Below are 26,534 nucleotides of genomic sequence, written 5' to 3'. Positions count from 1 at the left end.
CTGCAATTAATTGTTCGAATTAGTAGGTAAGTTTGATGCAGCATTCTTTGGAGTGTCAAAGCAATTTTAAGGTAAAACCAGGTTAGGGTTAGGACATTTAATAAACTGTTAGAAAACATTTCAGGTTCAATGCCATTAAAAAGATCATGTGGCGTGTTAAGACAATTTGTTGTGCGGTGTTCATGCTACTGGCTTACTACATCCTGGTACAATACATGCGCAGATTGGTTGATAAAGGATTAAAACATTGTCATCATATAACTCTAGACATTAGCACCTCAACTAATAAGTGCCGTCATACGTTGAGTGACGTATTGTTATTAGACGGCTGATCTATTTTGATACAACACGCAAAGAAACATTCCGGAAATTGTAATTTCAAACCAAAACTAAGCTTCGACAATTACAAATTGTTTTATAATGAAGAAAAAATCATCTAAAGAGCATAACAAGTAAATTATTAATAAACTCTCATAATAACGTTGGCTATTATAACTTATCAAAGCATATTACACCACAAACGAGGGATTGAAAGAACTAAACAATGGCAAAGTTTAGAGCATGAGGTGTACAGAAGTTAAATGGTCGGTTAAAAATGTGAGAAGTTTTTCACCATGGAATGTTTGCATGATCGAACAAAGGTGTAACTCACAACGAACATTTAAAAATTTTAATCTCTACGACTACCAAGAATCTAAACAGTAGTGTACGATGTTGCATACGCAAATATCAAATATATCGAACTGAGTCACAAGCATTGAGATGTGAACTTATCGGTTGCACAGAATCAATAAAGTTCAAAAGTCAAATTGAAAACGGCTTCTGAGAACTAAAACAAGGTTTGTCAACCACGATTAGCGATTAGTTGGAACAAAGCGTCCGATTTACCTTCTAAGCTGGTTTGTAAGATTACAAATTCGGCCTTAGAGCCCAGTCTGAACAGTGATGACAGAATTGCAAGTGGGAATTAAACTATGGAAGCAAAGCCCGGAACCAGCTCTAGACCGAAATTGTATCTGAAGCCAGACATTAGCACAAACATTTTATGATGAATCATATCAGCAATGACAAGCAAGCCTTTGTGAGAGTCTACAAACTATATAAAACGAAGGATCGGATCTGATGTGGAAAGCCTGACGTACAATTCTGCACCATACACGTCCTGCAAATAGATTGATTGGCAGAGCGAGATGCAGTGAAACCAGAATGGACCGTTGGTCGTTGGTGCATAGAAATATAAGCACAATACAGACGTGCAGTTACCCAGTGGCGCAAGTCAATACAACATCAGCACGAAGCAAGCCTGCAATAAAACCAAGTGGCAACTTACAGCTTTTTAAAATATAAAATAGAATCAACTTGCTAAGCGTGAATGTTGTCAGGAAGATTATTAACAATAATTCACTAAATCTTCATCCACTGACAGTTGGCATGGACAGTATGGACACTACAAAAATTCATTAACATACATTGTATACGAAATAAGAAAAAAGCTTTATTAAAATTCTTATCTATTTACGAAAAACCATTAAACGATTATTTTACTGTTCGTTTAAGTCTGATAGGATTGTTCACTTTGTGAGTTTTTCATCTGCCTGCATTGCATTGAAGCTACATGTGTATGACCACTGAATACCATTCAATTTGCTTCAATATAATTGCAATAATATGCAAATATTCATATTGGACATCGGGGCGATAACCGCTTCCGTTCATCTCATGTGATATTGTTCAGCAACTCTCCTCAAATATGACATCATACTTTGTAAATTCAGGTGTTCTTGCAGGCCTACAACACGTATTAGCTTTGCGTTTATGACGTTAGGCTTAAGCTTTTCATTGGATTAAAACAACAGAGTTTCATTTGAAGTCAGACCAGCAAAGAAACCCTCGCAACAAGATCGAGCATTGCAGATGACACCAATGCACGAGATCTTAATGACAAGCAGTTATTGGTACATGCGTTATGACGTCATCAACACAGTATTGATCAATTCAGTGAAATAAAAATGTGGGGTTGAAGGAAACGACCCAGGGCGGTGATCACCGACCATGCCTCCAGTCCACAAGTTATCAAGACCACATGGGAGGATGATCAATTCCTGGTTAAGACGCAAACGAGATCGATTTGAGTTTACCCGAAACAACTCAGCCCCAATTTGTGGAGATTTACAACATACAACTGATTTTTGTTTTTTCAATCGTAACTGTAACAACAATAATAATTCTACAATAAGGTATATAGCCTGCTCAGCAATGAGGTTTCATCTACAAACATGGGTAAAAAACATACCATAATTACAATTGCTGGAACCAATAGGTTATAATAATTGATCTAATAAAAAAGCTGAGTACTCCTTAAACCCTGATCACTCCACTGTCCACGTCCTTCTGCAAGGCTTCCGTCAGTTGTATATAGGACTTCAGCTTGTGCTCGAGGAAATACACGCGATCAGTGCCGACTGTGGATAAGTTGTATCCTTCCTTTTGCAGATTCACTTTCCGTTGCTTCACTGTCCCAGTCACCTCCATCTCATGGAGGACCCTGTGCAATGTGCATGACAAGGAAACGTTTGCGGTGATATAATCATTGAGAGACAAGGTATGCTTAAAGATGACAACGCGGGTGCTAACTGCGTAGGAATGCCACTTCAAAGGATAATTCACGGCCAGTACGCATATTTGTAAAAGCTTTGAACTAGCAACGATCAACCAGGTTAGGCCTAAAGCTAAAAGTCGGCTTCCTCATCTTCCCGCCGGCTGAATGTAAATCTCCAATCACCGAACTAGGATAGTTCTAACATTATTTCAAACCCAATAAACATGAGCTTGTTCCAACTGAACCAATCGCACGGTTTCAACACTACATTGTCCACTTGTAGATTATGTGGAATGTAGATCAAAATGATGGTCGTTACCTCACAAAGATGGGTCTCGCGTAGGAAGGCAGTGCATCGCAAATGTGGCTGTACAAGCGCTCGAGGTCCAACTCGACATCATCCTCCAACACCACAGACACCATGCCAGCGCGACCGTCACAATCTGTTCCATTAATCATAAACTATCAGTGATGGAGATGAGAGCAACCGTAATTTAACATTTCATATCACTGGTCCACACATTCTGCGCATGCAAGGTGAAGGGTAAATAAACAACGACTTACTCGGGATTTGAATCCCGTATGCGTTGGCTTGCTTGATTCCGGGAGCTTGAGCGACAGTATCCCCAACCTCATTGGTGGAAACATTCTCTCCTTTCCACCTGAAAGTGTCGCCTATGCGGTCACAGAACTGGACGTGGTAGTCGGGTGTAATCTTGACAAGGTCGCCAGTGTTGAAGTATTTGTCGCCCGTCTAGTGAGAGAACTAACCAATGAGTTTGCAGGTTAGAACGAAAAATAATAAACACAAAAAATTAACAAGAAAAGAGTGAGATTCTGATAAAGTCAGATGAGATTTCGACTCAAGTTGAAGAAATCCAACAAAAGATAGACAAACAACTTGGTGCACCCAACAGATATTGCTTGACAACATGATCAACGAAACAAATCCACGAGGCAAAGAAAAGCTTTGAAACTACGAATATTGGGCAAATCTATTGGAGCATAATTAAATTGATTTGTTTAAACGTAAAACTACAAACAAAACTGAAAGCTAACCCATGTAACAAACTGAACCAGAACAGCAAAGCATTTTAAACGAACTGACAACACGTGTTGTGTTCGTGATAGAAAAAGTAGCGTAGACGGTTGGGAGGTTTGCTCAGTTGTCATGAAATTGCTTTCTACTGTTGGGGTTGGCGTGCTTGACGCTTTTAATTTCCGGAAGTTATCCTTCATGCAAACCGGAACACAGCGGATTGGCGCAGAACGGTTTTATTGAAAATATATCATCGCTGATAACATATCATCGCTATCTTCTTTTTAAGGAGCCACGCAAACTAGAGGGAAATGAAAACAATCAGATTTCAATATGCAGTAGTTCGTGGGAACCTTAAAGACGTTGTGCAAGATCTTCTTCTCCGTCAAACTCGCCTTTCCTTTGTATTCCGAAATCCGAAAGTCTTTGGTCATTTTACCAAGCAATAACCCTGGCTCATCATTGGCGGCGCGAATCACCCTGAAGAGGCAACACCAACACAACAACTTGTTAATGAATTGTTTGATGAGTTCACATGTATGAAACGGAACAAAAATGTAGAGATAATGGGGGTTGTTGCAGCAATGAGTTCACTAACTTATCGCTGCTAGTACTACACTAAAACTGTAACACGTGCGTTGGTTTAGTGACGTGGCAACATGAATTTGAGTGACGTCACAATTCCAGCATGAACCTCGCAGACAAGAGCTCATCAAAAAGTTATTCAGTTGCATGTTTTCAACGTCACTAAAACAAAGGACACAGTGCAAGTTTTATAGTTATCACCTCGTGAGCAATTAGGTCGCACCGGTGTTTGGTAGATGATTAACATGCAGTATGCCTGGTCAGGTCAATGTCGGTTGAAATAATATCATTGAACGTTAATGTACGGAAGTTCGGACTCATCCTTGGGTGCAGAGAAGAGTCAAATGGCAGAGTAGCAACCAGTAAAACGCTACAGATGAATGATTCGCGACATCCCGTTACGTAGGAATCTCGTACAAAGGTAACAGCATAGCTATACATTCTTACATCCTTGTGTATATTAATTGATTCAAAAAAACAATATCATATATATAATTATATATATCAATATCAACAACAATCGTTTATTCGCATAATTTTTCATTATCTTTCACATTTCAACACGAACTGTGACCACCTTTAGTCTTTTATTGTCCATCACCTATAAAACTCGCTTGGGCATAGAGTCGATTAAATTTTCGCATTTTTCCTGTATTTGTTCGTTGTGGTACCAGAGCTGAATTATGGCTTCTGTCAGCTTGGTTTTGGTTGTACAATCTTTTTTGCGGAGACGAGTTTTTACGATTGACCATAAAGTTTTCGACAAGATTTAAATCTGGTGAGTTTCCAGGCCAGTCTGACACTCTTATCTTGATACTGAAAAGTTTGGGTGTTTATCAGGACAATCGTTTCTAGCACTAGTTGTAACGTTCACCTGATGAAAGTGAAAGTAAAAGCAACAATAAACAGGATGGTTTATTTCTTCACTGACGTTTCGTGCACCATGAAAATGCGCATCCTCAGAGCGAATAACATACAAAATAAAGTGTAGAGTGTAATAATAGTGTAATAATAGTGTAGTGTAGTGTAATAATAGTAGAGTGTAATAATAATTACTTTCATTTTTCAAAATTTTTGTTTGAAAAATGATTAGTTAAAGTCGCTTTGAAACCGTTTCGTACCATCGGCAATACTTTATCACTACCAAAAGTCCCAACCCCTTTTCACAATAAATGTGGTGCTGTTTATGAAATTCCGTGTAAGGATTGTGAAGCAATTTGTATTGGCCAAACTAAACGCAGCATAAATTTCCGGGTCAAAGAACATCGCAGAGCTGTGAAAAATATGGAAGATGAAAAGTCAGCCCTTTGTTCACACATGCTGAAAGAAGATCACAAAATTAACTGGTCAGAAACAAAAAATTTGAAAAATGGAAGTAATTATTATCAACGCACCACGGCAGAAAGTTGCTACATTAACATTACATCATAACACTACAACGTACTCAACCGGAACGATGGAAATCTGTTACCCAAAGCTTATAAATCGTTATTGTCTTGACATGCAGGCTTCATGCCTACTTAACATAGTTGGAAACGTTATTGTAATTTAATTTTGTCTCGAATTTCTGTTGGTCTTCACTGCTTCGAATTTATGTTTATTGTTGGAAATTTTTACGTAATGTAACGTGGAAAGTAACCGCTCACACATCATTGACCGATCTTTAAAATGTCGCGTGTTTTATGTTTTCTTGCCTTCAATCGCACTGCAGTATATAACTTTGTAAAATTTTATTTTGTATGTTATTCGCTTTGAAGATGCGCATTGTCATGGTGCACGAAACGTCAGTGAAGCAATAAACCATCCTGTTTATTGTTGCTTTTACTTTCAATTTCATCAGATGAACATTGCAACTAGTGCTAGAAACGACTCTTATCTTGTTTAATTTGAACAAATTGGTCACAATTTTTTATGTATGGCAAGGAGCAAGGGTCTGTTGAACCACCCCGGACCATCTGAAAACGTCTGAAATGACGCAATAATGTGTAATCTCATTAAACTGCTCTTACTAAAGCCTATGAACTAACAGTATTAAACAACATGACTACCATAATCGAAATCGGGATAAGATTGAATGACAGTATCTTCAAAAAACGTGAAAAAACTGTCCTGAGTCAATTAATATACACAAGGGTGTAAGACGAGCAAGGGCGCTTCAATAGCAAACGACTACCTACCTTCCATTGCTGTCTCGAATTATTTCATCCTTGTCGTGGTCGTACTTGGCTACTGCGGCAGAGCCAAGGATCTGAACAGAACAAAGGTTCAATCAGTAGATGATGACGTGTGATATTGCAGCGGGACTGTTGGAATCTATTGGAAAGAATTATATGCTGCCGAAAGTGGGGACAATGTAAGTCAGGATTTCACGACATTGCCCAACAGCATACACTGGTGTGTTGCGAGTATTTTCTTGCAATCTTTGCACTCCGCGAGGACGACTGCAGAAATGTTTCAGATCAACGTCATGTGTGCAACATGCGTCAGATCAGTATCTGCTCCACTCCCTCGGTCACCTTCCCTTCAATAACTACGCCCAACCAATCTATTGCACCAGTGCTGGGTTCAATAATTAGCATAAGTGAGGAGTGAAAGCCGGACCACATCAAGTGAGCGTCATATCCGCTACGTCATTTCAGGTTAATTAGAAGTTGATTAATGTTCTCAATATAAGCAGTTTCATTGCTGAATATAATCTGTGCTTGTTAAAGCTTGGTCGCGATGGAAGTTTCCCCCGCCGCGTATAAGTAAGGTAGTTAGAAAGTAAAGTCTGAACAGATGAGTTTCTTGGCACAAAGACAAACAACCCGGCACTTACCTGCATCAACGGGCTGCACGTTCCAACGCAACCAAACTTGTTGAAATAATTCACGAAGCCGACGTTGCCCTCAGTGGCGGCGTAGAACTCGAACACGTGGATATCTGGTCCGTACCGGTCGATGAAAGTTCGCCACACGTCAGGACGCAAACCGTTGCCGACCACAGCGCGCACTTTGTGGTCGCGATCGTTGGGGGTCTGAGGGGTTGACGACAACCATGAGACAAACCCCGTCGGCCGTGATACATTGCAGAGGTGTCATTGTCTAGTCATTCTAGTGCAATTGCTGTACAATTGTACATATTATCTGTCTGAAGGGGGGTTGTTTCAATTCAACATTTCAATGGCAACTTAGCAGTTTGCCATTTAGTGAAGCTACACTGAGTTGTTAAAGTTTCATAGCAAATTTCCGTTATATTATGATACTTCATTTCATCTACTTGTTCCTTTACGGTACGTTATGTTTTAACAAATAAATGCTTGTTCATCATCAAGCCAGATCAAGTCGGATTAGTCTCACAATATAGCATTGTTATGGCTAGAACGTTCTCAAATCGAAATCAACAAATTTTCAAATAAGATTCTTAAAAACAATTCACAGAACCCAGTAATAACAGGCCGTGTATTATAAAAAAAATGCAAAATGTTTTCGGCAATATTATATCGAGCTAGAGATGTAAAAAAACGTTTTTTTTTTGTTTTTAAAAAAACGAGCTCGTTTTTTTTGTTTTTTATCGTTTTTTTTGTTTTTTATTCGTTTTTTTTGTTTTTTTTACCTATTTTTTTATTAAATGTCACAATATGCAGCAATTAGGGTAAACTCATTGCAATAGCGTCTCTTTCAACAAAAAAATAGTCTCATAACTCGTATAACATCTTTCAAATGAGACAATATGTCTCTCAAGTCTCAACACACGAGCCATAAAGGTTTCTCATCGTCTCAAATAGTAACACAGTGTCCTATGGTTGGCACATCTCAAGTATTGTCTGTAATTTGGTTCAGCCAGTTGTTAAATGCAGTACCACACTCGTGTACAGTTTCGAAGCCACCTGGGATTTTGGTTAATGGGCATGTTACGTTAGGACCAGGTGGTCAGGGTCCTGTTTCTCTACTTCACAAAGGCACTTTTCACCAGCACACCACATCATTACCAGTACAACGTCAAGAGATTGTTCCAGTTGATGTGCATTTGGTGCAAACGTGATGAAAATCACACAAGCGGTTCTCGAGTTATAAGTGAAATAACCTTAGCCACTTAGTGGCTTTATAAATAAGGAGCAATAGAAAAACGGCCATATCTCAAGAACCGCTCAACATATTTACATAAGTTTTAGCTCTACCCCCATGTTTTATGGGGTGGGCTATCTGTTTATGAATATTAAAACAAGTTTTGGCTACTACTTTTTGAGCTAAAAAGAAATTAACCTCTTGTCGTTACGCACCAATAAAACCATGGTGCGTAAATTAAAAAAAAAAATAATTGGGTAGAAGAAAGATTGATGACAAGTTTGGCAAAAGCAGTGTAGTGCTAAATTCCCAACTTTTAGCCCAAATCACATTTAAATGTAGCGAAAGATGGAAACGTTTTGATGTTTTTTTATTTTCCCTGAAGAAATTCAATAATCCTTTGTGACGTCATAGTCATGTTTGTTTTCCCTTAATCACACCATTGTGCTGTCATAGACATGTTTAAAAGAAGTATGGTTATTGGTTGCACTTAATCCATCCAATTTGAACTAGTTTGCAGAACTTTGAGACTTTAGCACTTTTTTTGTTTTTGCCTAACTTTTCGTCAATCTTTCCTCTGCCCAATAAAAAAAATTAAAGTTTGCATCATGGTTTTATTGGTGCGTAACGACAAGAGGTCAATTTCTTTTTATCTCAAAAAACAGTAGGCCTAGTTCTCAAATAAAATAAGTTTTCATCTTTGATGTTTGTTTTGTATCTTTATCCTGCATTGTGGGAATATGGGTAAAACTTTATTCTTGTCAGGAAAAGCATTATAAAGCATTTATTCACTATGTGAACACTGAGCACTGAGCAGTGCTGAAAAACTCCACTTTAAAGGAAAAATTTCTTCATTCAAGGTTGGTAGAATGGTAGTTACTAGCAATAGTCAACATGTAGCTAACTGCTCTTGGCTGATGCTGAGCTTCGTCGGAGTCTGCCTCGCTTTCTGACCTAGTCTTATTCTGAAACGATCCCTGTTCCATATCTAGAAAGCTAAAACCTCAATTGCTAAGGTAACAGGGATCAGTTGTCAGTAGATGTTACAGAAAATATATTTCACACTTATTCAGTGCATCGTCAGTTCTCTGAATAGTCAACATGGGTGGTGGGCATTTGAAAGGAACATTAACCTAAACCTTTTCTGACAAATGCACTAACTTTTGACAGCTAAAAATATCAGTGATAAGGTCTCTTGCATTATATGTCCCAAATAATCTGCAAGAAGCATCAATGACGAAGTGTCCAATCCAAGATCTTACAACACACGAAAAGAATACTTCTGTTTTAACATTTATAAAGCAAAACATGTTTAAACAAGCTATTGGCAATAGCTTGCATTAGTAAATTACCACGTCCACAAACAAGGTAAATGTGTGTACTGAATACTGCCACCTTGTTTTGTCAAAATTTCGTCAACCCATTGAGTGTGTACAAGAATAACCAGTACCACAGTATACTAACATCATAGGCTAACTTCCATAAAAGGAAAAAGAAATTAACTCATCTACATTATGTCATGTATCAAATTTCATTAATTCAATGTTTGTCAGGTCTACTGCCACAAACATGCCAGAGAATGAAGAAGAAAGCGAAACAACATAGGTCCTCATAGGACTATGCAAGAACATATGCTGCCAAACACAAACACTTAGGAATTTCAGCACACCAATAAAACTATTTTTAATAATTTAATGTTTTTCAAGAGCACTATAATGAAACTAAGCTGTAAATTGCAAAAAAATTGCAACTTTTTCAGAAAAATATGAAAAAAAACAAAAAAAAACAAAAAACGAGTGTTTTTTTGGCTCAAGTTTTTTTTGAAAAAAAACACGTTTTTTTTAAAAAAAACGGTTCGTTTTTTTTTGCATTTACATCTCTATATCGAGCCCTCGACAAGTATTAAAAAACTGATTTGAATTATAGAAAATGCGAGAATTAGTTAGGTGACATAAAGCATCAAAACACAACACGCGCGACGGTTAACTAGATACGTTTAAAAACATATTCGTTATATCAAAACATGAGCCACTTAAACGTATTCAATTAACCATCGTGCGTGATTTGTTTGTTAGATCATATCTCCAGCATATTTTATCTCAGTGCAATACAAATCAGTTGAAAACTTTTAGTAATTTTTTTAAAGTCGTGTTGTTGCTGGGTTTGTCTCTGTATGGCTCAACAAAGGAATCTCTGCACCAAAATTGCACCCTTAAAAGCTACACACATTTTGTCCGAAGAAAAACTATAAACCATACCGACCTTTATACATCACTACGCTTTAAAGTGACAAACAAACTCGTGTCGCCGATATGGCTATATACTCACAGCAGGTTGATTGCAAACGTATCGTAACGTTTCACCGACATATTGTGCAATTGTAACTTTGTATTTCCGACAGTCCGACCAAAAATGACTTGCGGAAAACTTCTTTCGAATGACGATAGAACAACCTAAAACAAAAGAACAACTGTCCAATAAACAAAACCATGGGTAGTATCATGATATATTGGTTTAAAGCTACGATTTTTCATCATAAACTGCTGTCTACCCTGCCTGTCACCTGGTCTTTGTATGGAACAATTTTAACAACATAGTCAATACGGTATTATTAGATCAGCAAAACAGTCCATCTCAGTCAGCAGACATTGAACCAATGTCAAAAACGATTGATTTGCTGTCTGGGATTCAGCAGGCCACCAACACAGCAATGCCAACCCAACATTCCGAATCAAACCAGCCGCCACTAATCTCCCTTTCGTTATTTTGTGCGGATTACAACTAGAGATGTACCGATACCGATATTTTGGCCGATACTTTGGTGTTACAAAAAGAAGCAATTTTGGTATTTGCAAGGAATTATATCAAATGCTAAGTTTTACCTTATTTGCATAAAACTATTAAAAAAAGCTTTCAATTGGCATTATTTATTAAAGACTCAAGAACCCAATCTCAACCACATTGTTGTGTCATAATAGTAGGTTTTAGTAATGAAAGGCCACCGTGATTGAGGACTGGGGTATAAGGGAAGAAACATTACATCATAATTGGGGTTTCTGAAAAATTAATAAAGTGTTTGCGCAAACTCTCCAAATAGGCTATCAGCCTATCATACTTAATAATAAGATGTAAAATGTAAACCAAGTGATTTGTGTAGTCGTACAAAAACTATTCGACAAGTAATGTGCAACCTAATGGCGCTTGTCGTTTGGTTGAAAAGCTTTTGCCAGGCCAAGATTACCCAGGTAGCAAAAATGTATAATTTTGCATCGTTTTTACGTTGCTAAACGTTTAAAAAAAACGTGTAACTTGGTTGTTTTTAGTAAGCTGGTTCTATCAGTTTGGGATTTAATTTCTACCTTTCGTTGTAATAAACTCACCAAGCTTAAACAATGTCATGGTAGAATAAGTAGGCTCAAAAGTCAAAATGAAAGCAATGTGACTACGAATCCTCACTAAACTTATCAATAAATGGTCTTGTTGCGCTTAAGATGACAACCTCATTGTGAAGAAAGGAGCGTTCTTTCCGGCTATCAGCACAAGGTTGAGCACTCACTAGTACAGCGAGCAGTTGCGATTTGCTAATCACAACGGTGTAGCTTCCACACTAGCCATTTCAATTCTTGTCGATGCCAATTCTTGCTACAAAACGGCTGCCGAGAAACATATAGTTGATGTTGATTGGATTGTCCAAATGGCTAGCGTGGAAGCTACACCGTTATGGTTAGCGAATCGCAACTGCTCGCTGTATTCTGTGCGTCTCTTTTGCGGTAGCATTGTCCCTGACATAATAATGCATCTCAGTAACACCTCAACTGCGTGCGACTAATCAAATATTTATCCCGGCTTGAACCCGATTAACACCGTTCTTTCAACCTTATTTCAATTGTATTAAAAATCGCGCGAGAACATGTTGCAAAGCTTTATCTTTGCTAAAAGCAACTTCTTGGACGGCAATATGTTGAGCTGTTGCTAGTCATAACACTGCACTTGCATTCGAAAACAACAAATTTGTTAACTTTTACTGGGTCTCCCTATACAATGTTCATAATTGGGAGCAATTTTATTTACTCAAAGCACATCTAAACAGCAATCCCACAAAAGTTAAGCAACGCCTGGCAAAAAGCACCCACCGGACTTGATTGCACCGCCAACAGCCATCAGTGAGGCTGCGCTGTGGTAGAGAGGCATGGCTGTGTAGAAGACATCATCGATCGTTGGTTCGCACATGGCCATCAACTCAGCACCACTCCAACACTTGTAGGTGTCCATCTTGACCGCTTTTGGGAGGCCTGTAAGCAAAACATGTTAGTCATGATGTGTTTTCATATATCGCGCACTTAATGAAGTATTAATTATGCATTAAATGAAGTATTAATTAAATGAAGTATTAATTATGCATTAATTAGAGTGCCTGTATATATGCAGACATTTCTGAATAAATACAGTTTGTTTGCAATGGCTAAAAAACAACAAGTCGAAGAAACGGAAGTCTTCATTTTCCAGCAATCTAATTAGTCCAGTGGTTCCCAACCGGGGGGGAATTCCCCGCTAGGGGGGGAATTTTGCAATTTTCAGGGGGACTTTGGTTTTAGGATTATAAACCTTTTTAACCCTAGTAAGTTGGCCTAGACTAGAGCGAGAGGAAATTATCATTAGATTAACTCCGATTATTTAAGCAACTGTGTACTGACATGGATGCAGGCCATCACGTATAGGCCTACTTCTTTTTCATACAAATACTCGATGGCTTTCAAAAGGAAACGTAACCAAGTGAGTGTTTGAGCTCAAAGACAAGCTTAAATTATTTTTTGACCTTTAAATGAAATTAGAATTTGTTTCATTGCTGAATGGACAGATGGATTAGATTCCTTGTTTATTTGGTTGATATGTTTAATCCATTGAATAAACTAAATCTAAAAATGCAAGGGAAAATCATCAATTTCTGGTATATATTCAATCACCATCTCCGTTCAAAGCAAATTACGCATCAACATGGGTTATCTGTATCCATGAGTCATTGATATACTGATAGCATGTGGATTTACAAACTGTAGGCTACTGCTTCCTTCTGGCTCAAGGTAGGTTGGAAGAGAGTAATTGATTTGTGTCACTGTCATTAGGAGATCGTCTTAAGGTAGGCTAATAGAAAGCTCTGCTGTCCTGGTCACGGGGGGACTACGTTATGTTTGGCCTCTACCTTTCGACCATCCTGGCTTGGGTGGCCCTTCCAGGAGCAGATGCCACTGGCCTACCGCTCAGCATTACTTAAAGATGCTTTGGAAGCTTTCACCAGCAAGCTTGATAATTTAAAGAGAAAAGTTAGAATGAACAATTGAACATGTTACTATGTTTAAAGAATTATCATCGGTGCTGGTTGTTGACCGGCAAAGAACAAGTTCTTCCATAGTTGGAAAAAGAATTGATTTTGCAACATCTCACAGCATTATAACTGGAATTCATTTGATATTTTCCTGAAATTTACGACGATGATCTTGATTTAATACAAAATCCATTCACATTGTTGATGGAAAAACTTTCCCATAAATTGCAGGATGAATTTTTAGAACTCAAAACGGATTCTTGCGCAAGAGACTTATTCAAGAGAAAAATCAATCACTGGATTTTGGCCATTAATGTGTAATTCCTATTCCAAAATGGCAGAGAAGTAGGCTATCCTTCCATTTGCTTCCACTTATCTATGCGAATCAGGGTTTTTAACTTTTGCAAATGAAAACAAAACAGAGAAACAGATTAGACGTGAAGAATGATATTCGTTGTGCTCTTTCCAATACTTTTCCACAACATTTATGAGTTGTCGAAACAAAAAAATCACAAGCTTCACACATACTGATGCATTGACTTCGTTGAATAAAATACTTTTCAGCAATGTTCTTCATTAATCAAATTATTTTAGTTTGAAAAGGAATATTACAGGCTAAAAAGGTTGTTACTTGTGAAAGTTTAGTTTATCTTCCAAGACTTAGATTACAATATTAATGTAAACGAGTTTTTAACAAACAAAATTTATAGGGGGGGGGGGGGGGGATTTGGATTTAAATATCGACTAAAGGGGTGCACCGGATAAAAAAAAGATTGGGAACCACTGAATTAGTCAGACTTGGAGTTTTCTCAATGTTGAGAAGTTTTCTCCGCTTACATGACAGTAAACGGTAGTTTCCTTATATCAAATATTAACGTTATAAGTTCAAGAAATGCATCAGCATTAGCTGTTGATTCGACATTTCAAACCAGGCATCAAGCGCTTATTGTAGCATGTCTAGCCCGAAGCGACATGGTCGGCAAACTTTATCTGTTCTGTATCTTTGCTATGCCAATAAAACTGCAGCGCTTTGAAGGGGAGCAAAAATATATCACTTGCCATCCTACCACCATTTGAGTGCAGATGTACCTGTTGTTCCAGATGTAAATATGTAGCAAAGTATGTCCTCGTATTTGCACTCAGCCTTCCAACTGCCCGGGCACTGCTCGGAAGACTGTTCGTCTGTAGTCAAGAAGTTGTAATTAATTTTTCTGAGTTTGTCTTGCAAAGAACTAATTTTAATGTAATCTATTCATATTGAACGTTTGGAATTTCAAAACAAATGTTGAATTGTAATTTGGAAAACATGACTTAGGCCTAAAAGTTATACCCTAAGTTAAAAATTATGATACTTTAAAAAGCTATGTTGACAAAGCATAAAAAACTGATTGGTTTTACAGTAAAAACATCTAAAACAAGTAATACTCAAAACAGTGGCAGATCCAAGGGAGGGGGCGATTGCCCTGTCCTCCCTTAAAACACAGAAATGTAACTTTATTCACGGTGTATAAGAAGGTCAGATTAATTTAGATCTACACACTATTGTGTGTAAGTCTTACCATTGCTACTAACGAGCTGTTTTAGGCTGATGCTGCTAGTTCGCTGTAGTAGTACTACTAGTAGGCTAGTAACATATCTGCATTTGCGGAGTAAGCAACAACCATGCTGATAAAAGCGAAACTCAATCTATTACATTAGTTCAATAGTTCATCTCTCAAAAGCAATATCTTGGAGTGTGCACTGTGCATAATACAACATAGTAGGCTACTTGATGAGTGAACCGGCAAATAGACAACTGCACAATGTGACACCCTGCAGCAATAATTACAGAAAATATTTGTCATCTGATCAACACTCGGATTTGAAAAAAAAAATAGCAGCAAGATCAAACAGTTCAACTTTCCGGATGTGCGCTTAGCAGCTCATTTTCAGAACAGCCATCTATTCAGCGGCAATCAGTGGATAGAGTAATGCATAGGCATTAGGCAACACCATTTCAAGAAGGAGAAACTTACTCAGTCTATCTCAGTGAGCGAGCCCGCGTGATTCAAAGCCTGTGTAAGTGTGCAAAACTACCAGTTTAAAGTTTAAGTTTTGATTATTTTGTGGTTGTGGATACATTATCGTGGATTCCAACAATCAATTGAACGAATACTAGACCCCAAACAGTTTGTATGTTGGTTAGAAATGTTTCAGTTTCTGGGAAACTGAAACAAATTTTGATTATTCAATTCAATTTATTTTTCTTTGTCGGAAAACAATAGCAATGATAAAGTTACTAATAGTTTACGGGAACAAACCAACAAAAGGAAACGGCGGCAAAACCACAGAAGTTTAAAACGTGCATGCGATGTAAATTAAGCATACGTCGATCGCTGAAATAATTAATTAGTTTACGTCATATGAAATAGTTTTGAAGCGTGGTTAAGTTAGCTACATAATTCTCAATTGCTCATGTTGCGGTGTGCTTAAACACCAATCATTGTATCCATAGGCGCCTAACTATTTTTTTGACCGTGGGGGCGAAAGCGTGTTTCATCAGCAGCAACGTAAATTCAGCAAAATGTCACGCAGATCGATGACGTAATTATGCCGTCACACTAGGATTGCTTTTATTGCCACACTCGGAGTAATCGCTATGTTCGCCCTATCGTTAATTATTATAAACAAAACTCGATCACTTCGTTTAAGCAAACACATGCCATGCGTCTGTTAGGGGTTGATGGACTGCAACTCTTTTAAGCTAAGCACAACATAAAGTTCAGCAACGAACTAGATTTATTAGCATGAAACACGAGAGGAAAAGGTTTACTAAAAGGTATAGCCTGTTGTAGTATTTGCAATAATATGCTGGAAGCACTGCTTGTTGCAATCAGCGCGAGGAATGTCCGATTCTCCAGAAGCTACATTCTTGCGCTGACTGCAACGTGTTTATGTTAAGTTTAATCAGTTCGACTTATGCACTGGTAGAGAGCACACGTGTAATTCTTTTCCCTCAGTTTTCACAAATAAAAGGTATCAAACATAGCCTACTGTACTAATGGAATGACAATGTTTTGAAAATGGAATGCAAATACTAACTTGATCATACGCTTGAAAATATACCTGTTAAAAGTAAAATCATTCATGTTTACATCGATTCAACAGCACGTCACCTTGAATAAATTTAGGAGTTGCTGACATCCGTAAACAGCCCTTGAAAATAGTTACGGAGAGACGTTTGATTAAGTTTTCCACTTGACATTTCTCCCTTTTCACTACAATGTCGCAACTTATGACTAACCTGCTTTCAATTCGCTGTAAAACGCCGGTTTTCGTGTTGTAAATGAAACAAAAGATGCACATACTCCCGCCTTTGATCGGGTTTCTATGGCAACGGCCGTGTGTGCGCAATGTGGTTTGTACCAGTCCTTGTTGCGTTGGTTAATGTTAGTGGTTACCTCGGGCGGAGACTTCAAGTTCATTTTCACAGCGAGCGATTCACTGCAGAGGTTTCGACTTTCGAAAGCGACATCCAGTCTGTTTGCAAGTGCATAAAGCTAAACGCACGCTCCGTGTCTACATAGCAAATTGTGTTGTTTTTGGGTGCGTCTGCAGACGTTAAATCAATGTAAAATGACAGATTTTGTTGTCTGGTGTGGGATTGTAGCATCGCTGCTCGTTCTGGTGATTATTTATCGCGAAGCTGTTGCGGTTTGCATTTAAAAAATGTTTTCCTGCTGCCGATCGCTAGTTTATCTATTGTTTTATGTATCAATACAGCATAAAAGTTGCCCCCACGCAAAAATATGCGTGGGGGCCGGGCCCCCACGCCCCCACGGGTTAGGCGCCTATGATTGTATCGTGGCCTGATAAGTCCAAAGGTTTTCACATTTTAATTAAAAGTGGCATGAGCATTGAGCACTGTAGTGTTTCTCCGGCTTAAATTAGCAAAGCGTGATTCTTGCTGGTCATGCTTGACAGCAGCTCCTAAGTGCAGGGTCTAAAGTCCAGACACTGATTGAAAAATTTCCAGCGATTCAAGTCGATTTCAACAAATGCGTGACATTTTGAAATGTCTTAAAGCCAATCCAGAGTTAATTTCATGACAAAAATAATCATGTTATTTTGAAGCAGATTATTTAAAGTAGTGGCCTGTAACTTTTGTGTGACCCAAAAGCGACCTTTATCTTGCAATTAGTTGGGTGACTTGGTGCTTGTTAAAAAGCTTGAAAACAACATTTTTCATTTTAAAGCTTTGGTAGAGAGTTTGCTTTGTTGAACCATAGAGAAATAAAACATAGTAACTTTAGCGGGTTTAGCATACTTTATTTCACACAAAATATAACATAATTAAATTAAATAAACTCAAACGTTTTCGACACGTACGTGTGTCCTCATCAGGAATTAAATCTGCAATACATAAAATGAAAAACCGTAAGATAAATTTGACTGTGCACTGTAACGACACTCTGGACTGAAAGCACAAACTGAACAAATGATACGAGAATGATTGCGAGTAAATTATGCGGTGGGAAACAGATCACGTGAGGTGTAGACTACAGGCATTGGACAAAACAATTAGAACACACACAAAAGGAACGATGAGCCACAGGCGAATAACTTCCGGTTGAGAGATGGATTGTTACGTTGGACATGTTACAGTTACAGTGCATAGTCAAATTTATCTTACGATTTTTCATTTTATGTATTGCAGATTTAATTCCTGATGAGGACACACGTACGTGTCGAAAACGTTTGAGTTTATTTTATTTAATTATGTTATACTTTGTGTGAAATAAAGTATGCTAAACCCGCTAAAGTTACTATGTTTTATTTCTCTATTTTTCATTTTGTTTCACAATAAATTTCTCAGTATATTTTAGAAATTCACTGGTGCCTCCCATAAAAGTTAATGTAATGAAACTCATCATTGCAATTACTTTTTTACTCCACTCATGTCTACTGCATGATTTCAAAACACAACAGTCTTGTCCTGTGCCATTAAGAAGCAGAAGACTTTTGACAGGAAGTACCTTTCAGTGGCGATAAGCGAAACGATACTTGTCGAATCAAAGCACAATGCAACAAATGTTCAGAAATGTTTGGCAGAAAAATACAAGATGAATTGACAACGATATAACTCTTATCACTAATAAGTCAATTGCTGTGGTTTAAACAAAATAGTGTTCAAGAGTGCAAAGCAGCAAGGGGTAGTTCTTCTTAGCGGCCATCACAGAGCTTGACACTCAGCTACTCGGCTGTATTTGTGAATGCACAGGTTTTGTGTTGACAGAAAGAACTTTTTTATGCTGACATAGGCTCCATTTGGTTTATGGGTGACTGGGTGTTGTTTGATATGTTATTGCAATCAAACAATTTCTACACCAGTGGTGAATGATTTTAGCCTGGGGGGCAAAGTTCAAGTTTAACTTGAGGTTTGTTACCTTCAATAACAATGTGCTACCACGGTTGATCACAACAATCTAGTTTATACAAAAACTACATAACCACATTAATCCATCCCTCCTAACGCCAAGGGCAAGGACACACGCAAACTATAAATGCACACTATCACCTTTTAAGCCAGTGTCACTATTTTTACCGATACTTTAGTCAGTTTAGTGGCACAAGAATGTGTAGTTAATGAGATGCAAACCACACAACAAGTTCCACCACACGAGAGTAGTGGATTTTGATCGCACAAATCTGTTTGAAAAGGCTTCATGTCAGGATGCAGTTGTCATGGTACATTATTACTTTTGAATTGTTTTATCACGTCATAATAGCAACAAAAAAGATGCCATTAAAGAATCAGCAAATTTAGCAAAAGGTACGCGTGACCTTTTTGAATATTTCCATGGAAAGTCACACGACCAATGCACGTGCATTTTTGTTATCATGCAAAAGCACAGAACTAAGTTAGTGTCAAACCGAATGTAGCTTTAAGTTTTTGATCGAAGATTTGTTCAAAGTTCGACCAAACCAATGTCTGTTGAGCAAAAGCGATCTTCCTGGCGTCAACACTACTGGACTACACACTACAGAACAGCGAGCTACTGATGAGCCAGCCTCATGGGCGAAACACGTGTCTATCGCCGTCAATAACACTCGACCGACGAGAAACAAAACCAGAAGTCGTTGACTGAACATTAGTGAACAAAGCCAAATGTTGCGGCCTATCTAAAACCTACTATATAAAGCATATTAATCAGAATGACATCGAACGACAAGGACGTAACAAATCTCCATCACAATCACCGCAAGGCATTGAAAAGTATTTTGGAAGAACATCGTCTCGAGATGTCGACAATTAGAGTGATGATTTTGTGGCGTCTAATGTACAGTAGGGTCAGGGATGTACGAAATAGGGAGCTGTAGCAAGTTTGATGACAAGCAAATCCACCATAACCACAGAGCTTGATCACGTGATTCAAGCAATAGCAGCAAACTGTAAACCTACCAACAAGATCTGAAAAGGATTTAAACTTTGGCGTGGCAGGTCCATTCACAAGAATCTCAATTCCCTTGCTTGTTATTTCATCTTCAACTTGTTCCACAGCCTTAAACAAAATAAAACATTGAACAAACATTCACAACTCACAAAACATACACACATCACTCTAACTCAAGTGTAAGAAATGGAAAGAGCATACTCGTACTATTATCCTCTTAGGAAACTTTAAATTAAGCAAGCCACCTCAAACAAGCGGATGTTTGGTTGTCAGGGCTCAAAACAAACCACAGTGTGGTAGAAAATGTAAAATGTAGACAAATCAACCTTGGAGAATAGGTACCGTATCATATATATTATATACCTTGTTACATACTGATTAAATTGGGTCTGCTACTATTCGGTGAGTCCGATTCGGTGAGAGCCCTATTCGGTGATTTTTTTTTTAATTTTTTTTTTAAAATTATCGGGTACCATAGCCTAATTATCATTGCCGCTTTTACATCGTTTTAACGTCGCTAAACGTTGAGATAAGACCCTAACCCTAACCCGTAACCCCTACTTAACCCTTAATCCCCTAACCCTATAACGGCAATGATAATTAGGCTACGGTATCCAATAATTAAAAAAAAAATCACCAAATAGGGCTCTCACCGAATCGAACTCACCGATACGGGCCATTCCGGATTAAATTATACCATAAATGGCATAACTGCACTATTAATACCACAAACGAGTGCTCGATGCCAAACGCAATGCTAAGCAAAGCCAATTCAAGTAAATTGAATCAATATCACCAAAGTAACCTTTGCAGCCTGTTTTCCCTTTTGGGAGATAGTCAGAAGGTATCATATATACGATTTATACATGTTTACTTATGTATTGTCATAAAGTTAGCTTAAACTCCGATTGTTAAATGATAGATTTCAAAAACATTTGCACCTTTATCAAAGCCTCATCCTTGCCCACAACCAACACCTTGATGTCTGATGTAGTTATGCAATGCATGAGTGACTTGGAGCGTAGGTTGTAGTTGAGGAATGAGGTGGTCAATCCAATTCTTATTGCTCCCATCCAAGTTGTGACAAAACCAGGTTCGTTCATCATCATAAGCCCCACCTGTGGTTGATAGTTTGAAGGGTTATAAACAAGATAAATGTAATGCTGTCACAATATGGCTTCAGGAATGACCTTATACATTATATACCTAATTACCTATGACACACACAAATATGTCAATCTCAATGTCAGTATAATCCCAGAAAACAATTAAAATATCTGATGTAAAAGAAACATAGCAAGTTGTTTTGCACCAGTCCACTACCTTATCTCCATATTTCATGCCAAGCTTTCGCAATGCTCTTGCACATCTGTTACTCCATTTATCCACCTCATCAAAAGACCATTCTTCATCCTCGTAAACAATGAACGTGCGATGACCAAGCTTACGACCATTCTCAGCAACACTAGAAAATATAATGAAAATAAAGCACTAGCAGCAAAGAATGATGTTAACAATTGCTTGTTTTGCAAATATATTTCTATAAACCAGCTCCAACATTTTCTCACTTTAAAGCTTATTGAGACATTTCTTGAATTATTTATTTTCTTAGTTCAACATTCAAACGTTTTCGACTTAACTTAAGTCCTCATCAGGAATCTGTAAATATTTATAAACTACAATAAATTTCACTTCTTGACAGTGACTACCGTAACTAACTAACTAAACAACTAACTAAAAGCATCGAGAAACACGTAACGATTAAAATTGCAATCGTTGCGTGTTTCTCGATACTTTTAGTTAGTTGTTTAGTTAGTTAGTTGTAACGGTAGTCACTGTCAAGAAGTGAAATTTATTGTAGTTTATGAATATTTACAGATTCCTGATGAGGACTTAAGTTAAGTCGAAAACGTTTGAATGTTGAACTATTGTAAATATGTAATATACTGTTGTATTGTTGTAATGCTCAACCCTGTGTTATTATTGTGTCTTGCCTGCCTTTGGTATAAAAATGCTAACTCTCTCCCGAAACTATATTTATTTTCTTGTTTACAAACTAAATGAATGTTTAGTATGTTTCTATAAATGCTTATGTTTTGTTAGCCAAAACAAAAATCCAGGAGCATTTAGGAGCAGACAGTTAGGTGCCTGTCAAATAGGTGTGCGCACTGCGGCATCAGGATATTTAGGTGCAGCGCACTGTGATGCCTGGTTATTTAAGTGCCATTTGGTGTCAAATTACACTCATAAGCCTTTATCAGAAATGCTTGATTATGCGAGAGTTCTCCCCGTTGTGTTACAAAGTGAATTTTAGTTTGAAACGTATCAGTATGCAGTGCTTGACCTTTGCAAACTACCAAAATACAAAATACACAAACAATTTTAAAATTGCAAACATAAGCCACACAGGTTTTCAAGCAATAGACTTCGGTGGTCTTTCACAATTTGCCCTGTTGGTCAACTGGATGATGACGCCATTATACGACACACACGTTAGAATGGACTATTATAAAGGAGGAAGTATAATACAGGGTGGAAATACACTGAGTTAGAGTTATGGTTTAGGGTTAGTAACACAGTACACAATAATATGTTCATTGAATTGGCTGTCGTTTAATGTTTTTATCATTTAAACTAAATTAAACTTTTGATAATGGTTTGAATTTAGTCAAGTTTAGGTGGCCACCAGATGGAGGTAGTACTATTTTGGGACTTGGTATTAATTTAGTTGATTAGATCTATGCTTGTGCTTTCCAACAATAGCCTAGAAAATTCGTTGAAATTGAACAACAAATGAATAAATGGGAGACAATTTCCTTTAGGCGTTTTTCAGTGCATTTCCACCCCGTACTTCCTCCTTTATAATAGTCCATTCCGACATGTGTGATGTATAATGGCGTCATCATCCAGTTGACCAACAGGGCCAATTGTGACAGAGCACCTAGACTTCTATATAAAACGTTATAAAGTCATTAAGACTGTGTGCATGACTATGCATGAGTGCAATCAGGGCTGCGATTTTTGCCTTTTTTGGTGACGAGGTCACTCGACACGCACCATCACTATTCGACAAACGCCGTGCTGTACGGAAAAAAAAAAAACGAAAAAAAAGGAAAATAAAAACGAAAAAAACTGAGAGAGGACCAAACGTCGTCAGGTCGAGGAACAATCGGGGGGGGGTGGTATCATGTGATGCAATCATACAAATGCTGACTTACGTAAACTTTCTTGTGCCAGGTACTTCAAAGCAAGGTCTAAAAGCAACGCTTCACACGAGAAACTTCCAAGGCGTCAGCGCCGCCATTTTGAACACTGCGGGAGAATGCTTTGATCGAAGTTCCAATGCCTGGCATCAAACATTTTGCAACACACGTTTCGTGCTATTCGACACAACGGGTTTCTTTTATAGATGAAATAACCTAGGCTACGTTGAGTTGTCAACGTCTATGCCAGTTTGTATTTTGCCGTTTGTGCCAATTAACAATATTGCTCTGGTAAAATGACTGTTGGATACTTGCTATGAAAGTTTTTCACATGTAGAAAACAGCCTAGTTTCCGACCAGATGTTCAGAAATACAGATAAAAAAAGTCGCTATTTTTATGGAAAGGAGTTCTCTTCCAGAACATTTTAAACACTGCGGGAAAATGCTGTGATCGAAGTTCTAACGCCTGCCATCAAACATTTCGCCACACACATCATCATCATCATAATCCATCGTCGGTTTGTTCCCCACTAGTGGGGGTGGCCGATTTTTTCCGCGCAGCAATTGTTTTAATCCCTTTTCTCCATTTCACCCTGTCCCTTGCATCTTCCTCCTTCAGTCCGACTTTTTTAAATTCATCCTTCACTTGTTGTTTCCACGTTCTTCTTGGACGACCGCGTTTCCTCTTCCCATCCACCTTTAGATCTAGTGCCTTTCTAAGAAAACTTCCTTCCTCCCTCCTTATCACATGTCCATACCATCTTACTCCATTTGCCCTTGCCAGTTGGTCTATGGTCTCTCTCATCTCTAGTATATCCAACAATTCTTCAGTCCTTTTTTCCCTTCTCGTTTTCACCCCACACATTGCTCTCACCATTGACCTTTCCGTTCTTCTCAGGATTGCCAGTTCACTCTCTCTCAATATCCATGTCTCGCTACCATATAGCATTGCAGGCCGCACACAGCTCCGATATACTTTCCCTTTCATCCTTAGTGAGAATTTTCTGCCATACAACATTTCCCCACATTCCCTGAACTTTGCCCAGCCCAATCTTGCCCTTGTTGTCACCGCTGCTTCACATCCACCACTTCCATTTATCCGATCACCCAGATAACAGAAGTCTGTCACTGTTTCGATGCCATGGCAGAACTCATCATCATGGCCTTCCACTTCATCCACACGTTTAGTGCTATTCGACACAACGGGTTTCTTTTATAGATAAAATAACTGAAGTAGGCTACTTTTAGTTGTCAACGTGTTTGCAAGTTTGTATTTATGTCTGACTTATGCACTTGTGGTTCCAAGATTGCAGAAATGTTTTGCAATGTGAATAAAGAATAGTAGACAGATAAACACGGTTGCAACTCGACTTCCTTCCACTAAAAGAGTTTCTGTGATTACGTAATGGGTAATTTTGCACATTCACAAAAGCACACAACCCAGCTAGCAAAACCCGTCATTTTTACATTGATTCAACGTCTGCAGCCGTTGAATCACAATGCATAACATGTATAAACAAGTTTGCTGGCTGGGAAATCTGGACATCTGCAGGAAATTTGTCTCGCACCAGGCGAGATGCCATCCTTTGAAAGATTCACCAATGATGGATTTATGTAGCCAGTGCATGATGACGAAAACAAATTTAAGATTTCCTTTCCGTTATATAACTTAAAGCAGGTGATTGATACTGGAGAAAATGATCGCAGAAGCACACAATAAAAGAACACAATAAAGCCTACTTATTAGGCAAGTTTTTTACATCAAGAAAATAGCCTAGTTTCCGACCAGATGTTCAGAATCAGAAACACAGATAAGAAAGGTCGCTATATATAAGAGTTCGCTTCTAGAAGAATAGTAGGTAGTCACTGGAAGTGGACAAGGCAAGGTAATAGGCAAGTTGCATTATCGTGGTATTGTTCCGTTTTCTTTTATCTGCAGTTCATTTTTTGCTTTATCTTCGCTGTGTTTCTTGGTAACTTGCATGTTTCGCTCCTAACTGTGTTTGCATGCGGGTACGTGCATAATCGTTAACGTACTAAGCGAGACTAAAGAGATTGCCAAAGGAAAAATTCGCCATCACGCAGTAATTCGCGGCCAAACGCTTATAATCTGACTCTTGTGACGTCATACCACTATTCGACAAACAAACGCAGAATTTTTAGTCGTTTGACAAGAAAGAAAAAATCGCAGCCCTGAGTGCAATAAAAACAATATACACACAACTTTTGCATGGAGCAACTATGTTTTCAGCACACAATAAATATATGATATTGATAGGCATTTCTAACACAAAACTTTTTGCATAATAAATTTATTCTTTAGCCTACCTTCTTTCCACGCAAGAAAAAAAATGCGTTGTATGTCAACTCAACAAGTCATGTAGATTACAAGCTACCCATCACACCAAGGGATGAAAAAAAATTGTGTCTTAGATTATAGTAGGCACGCTAAAAATCTACAAGATTTGTAAATTGTTTCATTTCAACAGTTTCAATTGTCATCGGCCTAATTATTGTCAAGAAAAAACCAACTTACTTGTCAGATAAGGAATAGTTTTCTGATTGATAACGTTTCATGTTGTTAAGTACACGAAGCAACCTTTTGATAAACGTAATATCTTCAAGAAGCCATGGAAAATATAATTTTATTAATTGACGTACAAAAATAAAACTAGCAAAAGCAGCAGAAGCATAAACCAATAAAGACTGCATCATGTCAAAGCAATTTCCATGCACAGATTAACTTTCTGCAATAAACACAAGGTTTTTTACATTAAATAAAAACATGGACGACTCAATGCAATCAGGGCACAAAAAAAAAAGAAACCAACTCATAACTTTTTATTTCAAAATAGCTGTCATTTTGCCTTTGTTATACGATATCAATTAATATTTAACACAGTCTGAAAGGTTAAAGAATATAGTACTCACAAGTCCTGGGTTAATCTCTACAATAATGTACAACACAAACTCGATGATCAATTGCCTAGTTTTTGGCTACTGCATGATTATTATAAGAGCTTAGTTTTTGGCTACTGCATGATTATTATAAGAGCTTAGTTTTTGGTTGCTAGTTTTTATCGTATTGACTATGCTTGTACCGTATCATTCTCATAACAGAAAAAAAGATTTTTTCTCTACTTTCCAGACTTAATGTTCAATCCAACTAATAACACAAACAGCATGCAGAAGCAAACTCCTAAAGCGTTCCGTTGTTCAGTGTTCACATTTGATGATTTGCAATTTGCAAACTGCAATTCTGCAAAGCAACCAAATAAAAACAGCGTTGCCATACCCATACAAAC

At 37.9% G+C, this 26,534-nt stretch overlaps 1 protein-coding gene across 4 annotated transcripts; it reads right to left on the bottom strand.

Annotated features, from left to right (window-relative positions):
• Positions 1-25,974, bottom strand: LOC145781813 (long-chain fatty acid transport protein 2-like). Of its 4 annotated transcripts, XM_082593486.1 has the most exons (14): positions 25,766-25,968; positions 21,350-21,491; positions 20,968-21,144; positions 20,035-20,134; positions 14,682-14,774; positions 12,403-12,561; positions 10,598-10,722; positions 7,042-7,239; positions 6,401-6,471; positions 3,992-4,118; positions 3,164-3,353; positions 2,919-3,042; positions 2,356-2,545; positions 1-1,303 (listed from the first exon to the last, which is right to left on the bottom strand). In XM_082593486.1, exons 1-13 carry the CDS (start codon positions 25,942-25,944, stop codon positions 2,359-2,361), a joined length of 1,872 nt encoding a protein of 623 aa, XP_082449612.1. In that variant the 5' UTR covers positions 25,945-25,968; the 3' UTR covers positions 1-1,303; positions 2,356-2,358. The 4 variants fall into 4 exon arrangements, with proteins under 4 accessions (XP_082449612.1, XP_082449613.1, XP_082449611.1 ...); XM_082593487.1 differs by having other exon boundaries at positions 1-2,545; positions 25,891-25,974; XM_082593485.1 differs by having other exon boundaries at positions 1-2,545.
• Positions 25,975-26,534: the final 560 nt, after the last annotated feature.

The sequence above is a fragment of the Aplidium turbinatum genome, chromosome 13 (genome assembly GCF_918807975.1).
Source record: "Aplidium turbinatum chromosome 13, kaAplTurb1.1, whole genome shotgun sequence".
Lineage (NCBI taxonomy): Eukaryota > Metazoa > Chordata > Ascidiacea > Aplousobranchia > Polyclinidae > Aplidium > Aplidium turbinatum.
This window is presented reverse-complemented; position numbering and strand designations above follow the sequence as displayed.

Excerpts from the sequence above, each read along its gene's own strand:
- LOC145781813 (XM_082593485.1), bottom strand. The coding sequence starts at position 25,944 with ATGATGCAGTCTTTATTGGTTTATGCTTCTGCTGCTTTTGCTAGTTTT. Across the intron at positions 21,492-25,765 it reads AACTATTCCTTATCTGACAA|TGTTGCTGAGAATGGTCGTA; the intron begins GTAAGTTGGTTT and ends TATATTTTCTAG. Across the intron at positions 6,472-7,041 it reads CGTGCAGCCCGTTGATGCAG|ATCCTTGGCTCTGCCGCAGT; the intron begins GTAAGTGCCGGG and ends TGTTCTGTTCAG.